The sequence below is a fragment of the Mandrillus leucophaeus genome, unplaced genomic scaffold, assembly GCF_000951045.1.
Source record: "Mandrillus leucophaeus isolate KB7577 unplaced genomic scaffold, Mleu.le_1.0 Scaffold3, whole genome shotgun sequence".
NCBI lineage: Eukaryota > Metazoa > Chordata > Mammalia > Primates > Cercopithecidae > Mandrillus > Mandrillus leucophaeus.
Window position 1 is genome coordinate 2,422,032 of NW_012103142.1, and position 11,688 is coordinate 2,433,719.

Genomic DNA, 11,688 nt, shown 5'->3' on the forward strand with positions numbered 1-11,688 from the left:
AAAGAAAAGAAATTTTCCAGAAAATAGCAAGGGAAATCGAGATACAGAAAATATGGAAAGAATAAATTATCATACACTGCAGAAGGGAGAAGTTGGTGCCGTACAATCAATTTGAAAAACAATTGGCAAAATCTAGTCCAGTTGAAGGTGCACGCAGTCTATTACCCTGCATTTTCCTATTAAAATGTGCCTGTGGATGCTACAGGGCACCACCCATATCCCACCCCTCAGGACCCAGCTGCTGGGGGTATTGGCTGCTGAATTCAAAGCTGAGTTCTTCTCGGGGAATTGCCCTTACCAAAGGAAGCTGCCTCACCCAAGGATATGCATACGCCCTGCTCAGGGAGTACAAAGGCCAAGCCTTCTTGCCCGATTTGGGACAACTGGAAAGACTGGCCCAGCTCCAGAGCTGAGGCTTCTCTTACAACTACATTGCAGCTTAACTTCAATGGTTAACTGGTTAGGGAGAATCCTCTAACCAATCCTGCTTCCTTCAGTTCCTTACAGGTGTTGTTCTAAAGAGCATTCCCCAGAAAGCGTTGTGCAAGTCAACTTCCAAATCTATTTCCTAGAGAAGCCATCCTGAGACCGTACCCTGGAACGAAACCCATCAAATTACACCAAGACTCATATAAACGTTTACAGGAGCAATAGCAAACATTTGGAAACAATAAAAATGTTCACCAGGCTGATGCAGTGGCTCACGCCTGTAATCCCAGCACTTTGGGAGGGCAAGGCAGGAGGATCACTTGCGGCCAGGAGTTCAAGACCAGCCTGGGCAACATAGTGAAACCCCATCTTTCCAAAAAGTTTTGTTTTTGAGACGGAGTTTCACTCTTGTTTCCCAGTCTGGAGTGCAATGGTGTGATCTCGGCTCACTGCAACCTCTGTCTCCCAGGTTCAAGCAATACTCCTGCCTCAGCCTCCTAAGTAGCTGAGATTACAGGAGTGCGCCACCACGCCTAGCTAATTTTTTGTATTTTTAGTAGAAACAGGTTTCACTAGGTTAGCCAGGCTGCTCTCAAATTCCTGACCTCAGTTAATCCACCTGCCTCAGTCTCCCAAAGTGCTGGGATTACAGGCGTGAGACACCGTGCCCACCCAAAAAGTTTATAAAAATTAGCCGGGTGTGGTGGTACACGCCTGTAGTCCCAGCTACTCGGGAGGCTGAGGCAGAAGGATTGCTTGAGCCCAGATGTTTGAAGCTGCAGTGAGCTAAGATGGCACCACTGCACTCCAGCCTGGGCATAGAGAGAGACACTGTTCCCCCAAAATATAAAGTATTACAAACTTTTGCTACATACATTTAAAAATTTTCTGCCTGAAAAAAAAAAAAAAAACACCATAAGGAAACAATTTTAAACCAACAGTGTAAAAATGGCAAAACTATTGGGCTAATTTCTTTATTATATAAAGAACAGTTATAGGCCGGGCATGGTGGCTCACGCCTGTAATCCCAGCACTTTTGGAGGCCGAGGCAGGTGGATCACCTGAGGTCAGCAGTTCGAGATCAGCCTGGACAACATGGTGAAACCCCACCTCTACTAAAAATACAAAAATTAGCTGGGCATGGTGGCAGGCAACTGTAATCCCAGCTACTCAGGAGGTTGAGGCAGGAGAATCACTTGAAACCAGGAGGCAGAGGTTGCAGTGAGCAGAGATGGTACAATTGCACTCCAGCCTGGGTGACAAGAGCGAAACTCCATAAAAAAAAAAAAAAAAAAAAAGAACAGTTCTAAATCAATGAGTAAAAGGTCAACCCAATTGAAAAATGAGCAAAGGATATGAACATAAAAAGAAATATCTCTTAATATGAAAAGATGCTTCACCTCACTCATAATAAGAGAAATGTGAATTAAAACTACAGTGAGATACTGCTTTGTTTTTGCTTTTTTGAGACAGGGTTTTTACTCTGTCACCCAGGCTGAGTGCTGTGGCGCAATCACAGCTCACTGCAGACTTGACCTCAGGCTCAAGCGATCCTGCTGCCTCAGCCACCTGAGTAGCTGGGACTACAGGCATGCACCACCACACCTCACTAATTATTGATTTTTTTGTAGAGACAGGGTCTTACTATGTTGCCCAGACTGGTCTCAAACTCCTGGGCTCAAACGATCCTCCCATCTTGGCCTCCCAAAGGCCTGGGATTACAGGTGTGAGCTGTGGCACCCAGCTGAGATACTGTCATTTTACTTACCAAATTGAATACTAAAAAGTTTGATAACATTGTGTTAGCAAGGGTGTGCAGAAACGGGCATTCTATACTGTTGGTAGGATTGTAAACTGGTGCAGCCTCCAGTGAAGGTCATATTGGTAATACCTATAAAAATTAAGAAAAAAAAAATTGATCCACAAAAGTGAAATATATAACAAAAACTTCCAGGACTATTGGTTTCCTAACCTAGTGTGTCAACCTACTGATAGGCATAGGAGGTTGTAAAATTCAATTTTAAAATCTCTCCTTTAACGTTTAAGTTAATTCCTCTTATTTGTTTTTTTAACTTCCGCATCTTGTCTCCCACACAGGGCAGTGCAATCTGGCAGAGACAGAATGGGCTTTGGAGGCATAAGATGGGAATTCAGGGAGTCTTAAGAGAAACAGAGCTGGAAGTGCTCTTAGAGGTCATGGTCCCCCGTCTCTAAGGTCCCCATCTCCTCAGACACATTATGTATCAGAGACCGAGGCCAAGGCCTGGGAGGCACCTTCTCCAAGGTCACATCAGGTCTCCTGGCTCCCCGCCTGTTGCTCTTTCCCTACTTTAAACCCTCACTGAGCTGCGTGTCAGGCCCGGTGCCAAGCAATCTTCAACTCTGGCCTCATTTCATTTTCACGACAACTTTATCAGATAAGCTTTGCTGCAAACAACTTAAGACAACAGATTGTTTACCTGGAAAAGGGAGTCATGAAGTATAGTGCCGGCTCACAGAAACTCCTGGCAGCCCAACTGCCAAGCCTGGAGCCTCCTCAGCCAGAAACAATGTTCTTGTGCCCCACTGGGCTGCTCAGCACCCCCATCCCAGGGAGAAGGGGAGAAAGCCCCCGACCGACACTCCATCAGGGCCCAAACCCCATGGCCATGCTGCTCTCAGGACCAGGTGCGGGGGACAGACTCACTGAGACAGGGAATCAGTCTATCACCCAGCTCAGGCTCGCCATGGGGGCAGGGATATTCCAGCCTGGTTCTCGGGCCGGTGGATTTCCGGGAGTGCTGGCGAGCCCCGGTATCAGTCAGGACCCAGGGGTTTGCAGGGAAGAGGCACACAGCATCTATTTGAGGAACTTGATTGAGAACTCTTGGGAAGAAGATGTGCTCAGGGTCAGTCCCTCCCAAACGGACATTTCCATAGGCCTCGTGGGGGGCAAGGACGTAGGCTCTGGGTCACTCAGGGTTAACCACAAGCCAAGTGAACAATCTACTCTCAATATACCCAAAAAGGAGGCTCTGATGGGCTGACTCCCTCTCATCCAATGTGGAGAGTCCTCACCACACACAGCTTAAGGCAGCCCCCTCCTGGCTATCTCTTATAGTGGCCTTTGCTGGGACATCAACACTATTCTAATTTTTTGTGACCAGGTTAGCAAGCTGGTTTCATTGGTAAACACAGGCCAGGCAACAGGGACTTTTTGTGGAAAGATCTCAAGTCTGGAGGCAGGACCCGAGAGCCTCCTGGATCTGTCTAGTACAGGGCCAGTTTGGATCAGCCTCTCCATGCCCCTGCCCAGCTCACACCATCTCCCAGCCCGCACTCTGATCTCTCCACCTGACCTTAGCTCCACAGGTGGGGCTCATGTAGCTCTGACCGCGTGGGGAGGCTCCCAAGTGGCTTAGTCATAAATACCTTCAAACCACATGTTACTTCCCAAGCTACAGGACTCCCAGCCTCCGGGTCCTTAGTCCTGGGTCCCAGGTCCTCACGGCCCCCTCCCAAGTCACCCTGCCTTCCCAGACCATTAAAGTCCTTAAACCATCCCCCAATTTCCTCCAATAATTACCTAAACATCCTTGAGGGTCTTTATACCCCACCCACAGCCTTGGAGCCTGGATTGGATACCCTGAGCCCCCAGCTCCGCAGCCATCATGTCTGGGCCCTCCATCTCTCCCACCAGCAGGCCTGGGTCCATGGGAAGGGGCGGGCCTGGCTGCAAATCGCCTCCTCCCTTTGGTCCTGCCCCCAGAGCAGGGGATAAAGGAGCACTAGGGCAGCTCCATCAGATTCTTACTAAGGGCTGCAGCTGGGATGGACCCTGCAGGGCCAGATGGCAGTGGTCATGGTGGGGAGCTCAGCCGCCACTCCCAGAGGTCATGCAGGTAGGGGCTGGACCTCAGCGAAACACAGGGGAGGTGGGAAAAAATTCTTTGGAGTTTGGCCTGGCCTCTGGAAGCCTAGCCTCTTAAGAATTTGGGATGCATCTGATAAGAAGCGGCTTCCTTGCATCCTGCCCCAAAGTTGGAGGGGTCTAGAGGCATCTCTCACCCTCTTATAGTCTAGAGGAGGAGACTGAGACCAGAGAGGGGGAAAGACAGACTGAGGCTGCCCAGCTGGTTCAGGGCTGGCTCAGGGGCTGACCATGTAGGGCGGGGATTCCCCACCTTCCTTTCTTTTTCCACCCAACAAAGGTTTCTCTTGTTCAGAAACACCACACAGCTCCATGCGGTTGGGATCTGGTCTTCTGGTCACCTTTGTGGCCCCAGCACTTAGCATGGTGCCAGATACTCATAAATGTTTGGACGAAACACCCCAGGTTGAACATTGCACCATTAGAGTTATGCCTTTGGGTATACCAGCTTTGTAAAAGGGGATGCTAGCTCGTTGGGCCTTCCATCAGACATTCTTACCTGAGCACAAATTCATTTTGCAAACAGCTGTAAGAGATCAGTTCTCCAAAGAAAACTGACTTTGGGTAAAGGAGGGATACTTGTGGGGCTTGGGGTCTTGGTGTGTCCTGGTTTTCCCAGGCTAGAAAGGAAGGCAGCCATGTTGTAGACGGGGAGGTTGGCGGGCGGGGGATGATAATTTGCTAAAGGAGCTTTTTTTTTTTTTTTTTTTTTTTTTTTAAGACAGAGTCTTGCCCTGTCACTCAAGCAGTGGTGCGATCTCGGTTCACTGCAGCTTTCACCTCCTGGGTTCAAGTGATTCTTCAGCCTCAGCCTTCTGAGTGGCTGGGACTACAGGTGTGCGCCACCGCACCGGCTAATTTTTGTATTTTTAGTGGAGACAGGGTTTCACCATGTTGGCCAGACTGGTCTCGAACTCCTGACCTCAGGTGATCCGCCCGCCTCGGCCTCCCAAACAGCTGGGATTATAGGTGTGAGCCACCGTGCCTGGCCCCTAAAGGAGATTTTAAATTGTTCCTTCCTGAGCCAGGACAGGAGGGTGGCAGCCTGGAATAAATTTGGGCTCTCAGGTTGTAAAAATCCTGGTGGAGGGCTTATTTGGCAGCTCCACCTGGCCCCTCCTGCCGCCAATCATCCCCTTCTCAGTTCTCCCTTTTCCCACACCCTCCCTTCACCCATGGAGTCCAGTCCTCACTCCTCAGGCTTACTTCCAGGGTCCCACGGCTCCACCCCTTCTTTGGCTCCCCAGCCACTGAGCCCCTTGGCTGCCTCCCTAGGCCTGCATGACCTGTCACCTCTGGCTGCTCCATCCCTACCCCTTGGCCTGAGAACTTGGCCTGAGAAATTCCCCAAATCCAAAAGCCCTCACCCCTGACAAGTCAATCTTGGTTAATGAGAGAATTATTGGGCTGAGTGAGGACACCTGGGTTATATAGTCTTAGATCTTGTTTGGAGTCTCAGGCCAGTTACTTACCTGTCCAAGGGGGTTTGAAAACTGGAAGAATGACTCTTGACTTTTAAGGCTCGTGTTAAGAATCAAATGAACTAATTTGACATTCCCCCAAACAAATTGTGTTTTATTGGTACGCTAAGAGGTGTTTGGCTGGAGGGCCTAATCAAATAACAAAAAGGACAAGTTTAAGCAATGCTGGGTTAAATCAAATTAAACCAATTCCTTTGCAGGATTTATCAGAGCCTTTAATATGTTTATCTGCAATAAACACTATACGATATGCTCCTAAGAAAATGCAGAAGGGGGCCAGGCATGTGACTCACTCCTGTAATCTCAGCAATGTGGGAGTCTGAGGCAGGAGCATCACTTGAGCTCAGGAGTTCAAGACCAGCCTGGACAACATAGTGATACCCTATCCCTGAAAAACATTAAAAAAAAAAAAAAATTAGGTGTGGTAGTATAGGCCTGTAGTCCCAGCTACTTGGGAGGCTGAGGCAGGAGGACTGCTTGAGTTCAAGAGGTCAAGGCTGCAGTGAGCCAAGATTGCACCCTCTCTCAAAAACAAAACAAAAAAAAAAACAGTACCTGGATTATAGAAGGTGCTTGCATTTGGCTTTGGATCTCTCAAGCCACCGGCTCGGCCCTTTTCCAAGTGTACTTTACTTCCTAAAAAAAAAAAAAAATATATATATATATAGAGAGAGAGAGAGAGAGAGACACAGAGACAGAAGGAAGAGTTTTTCTTTTCTTTTTTTCGAGATGGAATTTCATTCTTGTTGCCCAGGCTGGAGTGCAATGGTGTGATCTCAGGTCACTGCAACCTCTGCCTCCTGGGTTCAAGCAATTCTCCTGCCTCAGCCTCCCGAGTAGGTGGGATTACAGGCATGTGCCACCACGCCCTGCTGATTTTGTATTTTTAGTAGCGATGGGGTTTCTCCATGTTGGTCAGGCTGGTCTTGAACTCCCAACCTCAGGTGACCCACCTGCCTCGGCCTCCCAAAGTGCTGGGATTACAGGCGTGAGCCACTGTGCCAAGTCTGAAGAGTTTTTCAGATTGATTTAATCATAAGGCCCCTACCCTCTGTTTCTGTGGCTCATCTAATGGGCAGAGTCCCTCTAGATGAGCTGGGAGAGCTCTGTCACCGGACTTTTTGGGCTAATGAAGGAGCTAGGGTGGTGGCCTCTGACAGTCCTCGAGGTCAGCCTCATTAGTGGCCCTTAGGAAAAGGCAAAGCTTTTCCAGCACATCCTCCATTGGTGGACAGGGGATGTGAGACCTGCAAGTCCCTTGCTCTGAGGGTTACTGGCTCTACCCCTGTGAGATTAGAGGCTCCTCCTCTCAGGGCTCATCCCTCCCACAGTGACTGTTTCACCTCCACCCCTGAACCCCCACCCCTCAAGCCCTCCCTAACTTTGGCTGCTGCCCACTAATCTAATCCCTACTTCAACCCAGCCTCTTAGTGTCTGCTTCCCCACATTCACCAGCCCAGGCATATTCCAACATTTTTACTTGTAAATCTCCTAAAAGAAATTTGGAAAGTTATGTCTCCCCTCGATACTCTAAGTTATCTGATGATTTTCATCATAAGCATAAATTGTTGCAAAAGTTATAATTTTTTTTTTTTTTTTTGAGACGGAGTTTCACTCTGTCGCCCAGGCTATAGTGAAGTGGCACAATCTCAGCTCACTGCAACCTCTGCCTCCTGGGTTCAAGCAATTCTTCTACCTCAGCCTCCTGAGTAGCTGGGATTACAGGTGTGTGCCACCACGCCCGGCTCATTTTTGTATTTTTAGTAGAGAAGGGGTTTCACCATATTGGCCAGGCTGGTCTCGAACTCCTGACCTTGTGATCCATCCGCCTCGGCCTCCCAAAGTGCTGGGATTACGGGTGTGAGCCACCACACCCAGCCCACTAGTGATGATTATTACTAGCACCTCCTCAAAGGCCTTTCCAGACCTCCCACCCCACCATCCAATCCATCACTATTGACTGTTTCTGTCCGAGTCCTGCTATGATCTGCGTTAGTCTTGGTTATTTATGCCTATGTTGTAGGGCCTGGACTGGGGAAGGGATGAGATGAGTTGCACAGGGTTGGATCCTACCTTTATTCAAGAGTTTGATTTTTATTTATTTATTATTTTTATTTATTTATTTATTTATTTTTGAGACAGGGTCTTGTTCTGTCACCCAGGCTAGAGTACAGTGGCTCCATCTTAGCTCACTGCAGCTTTAACCTTTTAAGCTCAAGTGATCCTCCTGCCTCAGCCTGCTAAGTAGCTAGGACAACAAGTATACACCACCATGCCTGGCTAATCTTTTGTATTTTTAGTATAGACAGGGTCTCGCCATGTTGGCCAGGCTGGTCTCGAACTCCCGAGCTTAAGCGATCCCAAACTGCTGGGATTACAGATGTGAGCCACTGTGCCTGGCCTGAAAGTTTGATATTTTGTTAATGAATAGTTTTGCATTAGTTTTGATCTTTTTAAATTTTTTTTTAAATTTTTTCCTTTTGAGACAGAATTTTACTCTTGTTGCCCAGGCTGGAGTGCAATGGCATAATCTCTGCTCACCGCAACCTCCACCTCCCGAGTTCAAACGATTCACCTGCCTCAGCCTCCTGAGTAGCTGGGATTACAGGCACGTGCCACCACGCCCGGTTAATTTTGTATTTTTAATAGAGTGTTTCTCCATGTTGGTCAGGTTGGTCTTGAACTCCCGACCTCAGGTGATCTGCCTGCCTCGGCCTCCCAAAGTGCTAGGATTACAGGCGTGAGCCACTGCACCCGGCCTAGTTTTGATCTTTTAAAATATTGCTCTAGGAAATACTATTATCCCACATGAAGTGCCCAGAGCAGGGACAGGGACAGAGGCTACATTCTAGTCCCATGAGATCAGGCTGGCCCAGCCCAAGCCGAGGGTCTGCTGGAGTGAGAGAAATAAAATATTATTTCTCTTGGTTACTTAGTTCTTTCGGTAGCCCCTCGAATTTTGTGTCCCAGGTGAGTGCCTCACTCACTTGCCCTAGTCCTGGCCCTGGTTTCGGGGTTCTCAGCTGGAGTCTTAGAGTTATCACGCAGGGGCTCCACGCCTGTGGAGTCACATTGTCATGTGACTGACAATCTGGCATCTTTACCAGCAAGAGCGGGCCCTGTCACCTGCTTCTCCTTTCCCGTGCCTGCTTCTCTGCTAGCACATTGCCCTTGGACGCTCTGTGGAAGAGGTGTGACCCACACTCCGGCAGACCCTCGACTTGGGCTGGGCCAGCCTGCTCTCATGGAACTAGAATGCAGCCTCTGTCCCTGTCCCTACCCTGGTCACCTCGTGTGGGCTCCTTCCCCCTCAGGGCAAGTTAGGGAAGGTCAACAGCTGAGTTCCTTTCTACCTGGTACCTGTCCCAGACCCTTAGCCTAGGCCTGGACACTGAGGAGACTCACTAAATGCTTGCTCACCTCATCCTCCCCTCACCCTTCTCGACCTCCCACCTTGATTCTCCAGAGGAGGCGGGAAAGGGGGAGGGAGAGGGGAGATGAGAAGAGATGAGAACAGCTGTCATTTACCCAGGGCTTGCTATGGGCCAGGGACTTCACAGACAGGCTCTTGTTTAAGTTTTACATCACCTCATGGAATAGGTCCTACTATTATCCCCATGTTACAAACGAGAAAACTGAGGCATGGAAAAGTTAAGTGACTTGTCCAAGCTCACATAACCAAGAAGTAGTGGTACTAGGCAGAATTGGCTATACAATTTGTGGGACCCATTGCAAAATGAAGATGTGGGGACCCCTCGTTCAAAAACTATTAATAAATTCAAGACCAGGACAGCAGAGCATTAATGCAAGTGTAGGGCCCCTGTGTGATTGTACAGGCCCCCACTGGTGAAGCTAGTCCTGGTGGTAGAATGTGAACCTGGAATTCTGACTCCAGATTCCACAACTCTGCATTTGGGGAGAGTAATAGTCATCACTGTGATCACCGAGCACCTGCTGTATGCATTGTGCAAAATCTTTTTTTTTTTTGAGACAGAGTTTCGCTCTTATTGCCCAGGCTGGTATGCAATGGTACAATCTCAGCTCACCATAATCTCTGCCTCCCTGGTTCAAGTGATTCTCCTGCCTCAGCCTCCCAAGTATCTGGGATTACAGGCATGTGCCACCAGGCCCGGCTAATTTTGTATTTTTAGTACAGATGGGGTTTCCCCATGTGGTCAGGCTGGTCTCGAACCCCCAGCCTCAGGTGATCTGCCCGCCTCAGCCTCCCAAAGTGCTGGGATTACAGGCGTGAGCCTCCAAGCCAGGTTGATTGTGAAAAATCTTAAAACGCTTTGCAACAACTCAGCAAGGACTAGGCATTGTTACCACCCCCCCTTTTTTTTTTTTTTTTGAGACGGAGTTTCATCCTTGTTGACCAGGCTAGAGTGCAGTGGCGTGCTCTTGGCTCACTGCAACCTCCACCTCCGGGGTTCAAGCAATTCCCCTGCCTCAGCCTCCTGAGTAGTCCAAGGTGCCTGCCATCATGCCTGGCTAATTTTTGTATTTTTAGTACAGACAGGGTTTCAATATGTTGGCCAGGCTAGTCTCAAACTCTTGACCTCAGGTGATCCACCTGCCTCTGCCTCCCAAAGTGCTGGGATTATGGGCATGAGCCACCGTGCCCAGCCTGTTACCCTACTTTTAGGAGTGAGGAAACCAAGCTTTAGAGAAGGTGAGTTACTCACCTAGTGTTCCCAGTGGGGTCAGGATTTGAATACCAGACGAATTCCAGAGCCTGTGTTTTTCTTACCATATCAGATAGCTCCTGTTTGTAAGGATCACAAAGGCAGGAACTAAAACAGGGCTGGGCATGACTCAGACAATCTCTTAGGAACTTTGTTTTCCGGGCCCATCACTGGGGGTCGAGGCGTCGCTTTGCTCGTGATGGAAAGGTGTCCCAAGTCTGCAAGTATTTCCAGCAAGGCTTCTGCTTCCCTGGACATCGTGGAGATCAATGCAGGTAAGTCCCTCTTCTTCCCCTCTGGGGAAGTGGTGTCAGGGTGGGACACTAGAGAGAGAGTCCCTTCACAAATCATGTATCTTCCCAGAGCTGCTTCTCCTAACTCAGCTCCAAGTTCTAGGCTAAGCTGGCTCTGAGCCCTGGAGGGCTGTCCCTGTCTCCTCATTCTCTCCTTCCCCACTACAGCTGTCAGCACCCAAAGACCCCCAGCCCCTTGGAGTGGGGTCGCCGCCATTCGGAGCCACGCGTCACTCTGCCGGGGTCCCACCTAGGACTGGCCCGCAGGGGATCCGAGCCCACCTACCTGCCCTCTGTGTCTGTGGGCTGGGGCTGGGCCAGGGCCTGCTGGGGCGTGGAGCCTACCCTGGAGGGGCTGGCCAGCAAGGCTGAGGAGGTTGGCGGCAGCTCCTGGAAGTCCCTGCCTTCATCATGTGAGTCATCAGGGGCACCGCAGGTGGGCACAAGTGGGCACTGAGACTAGGGCTCATGCTCTGCCTCTGAGCAGGGTTTATATTTTCATCCATTCCCCTTCCTCTTCAAGATTCCCGGCTGGAGGGAAATTTTCCTCTAGTTCCGTTGCTCTGTGTTCTAAAAGCAGAATACCATGGTGCCTATGGAGTCAAACCCCTAGTTCTAAATCCTGGCCCTACCACCTAGTAGCTGTGTGATCTTGGACAAGTCACTTAACCTCTCTCGGCCTCAGTTTCCTGATCTACAAAATGGCATTGATAATGATACTTAACTCACAGGGTCATTTTGAGGGTTGATATGCTTAGCACAGTACCTGGTGCAGAGTATGCACTAAATGTTAGTGGCTATTTTTTATTTTATTTGTTTATTTTCTTGAGATAGGGTCTCCCTCTGTCACCCAGGCTGGAGTACAGTGGCACTATCTCAGCTCACTGCAA

General features: G+C 49.3%; 1 protein-coding gene across 1 annotated transcript in view; it reads left to right on the top strand.

Annotated features, from left to right (window-relative positions):
• The first annotated feature begins 10,704 nt into the window (after nt 1–10,704).
• The window catches only part of FANCE (Fanconi anemia, complementation group E), a 24,714-nt gene continuing 23,730 nt past the window's right edge, over nt 10,705–11,688 (top strand). Inside the window, exons 1-2 of the mRNA XM_011986886.1 lie at nt 10,705–10,820; nt 10,967–11,211. Of these exons, the coding sequence (XP_011842276.1) occupies nt 10,705–10,820; nt 10,967–11,211 (361 nt within the window). The remainder of the gene's footprint in view (nt 10,821–10,966; nt 11,212–11,688) is intronic.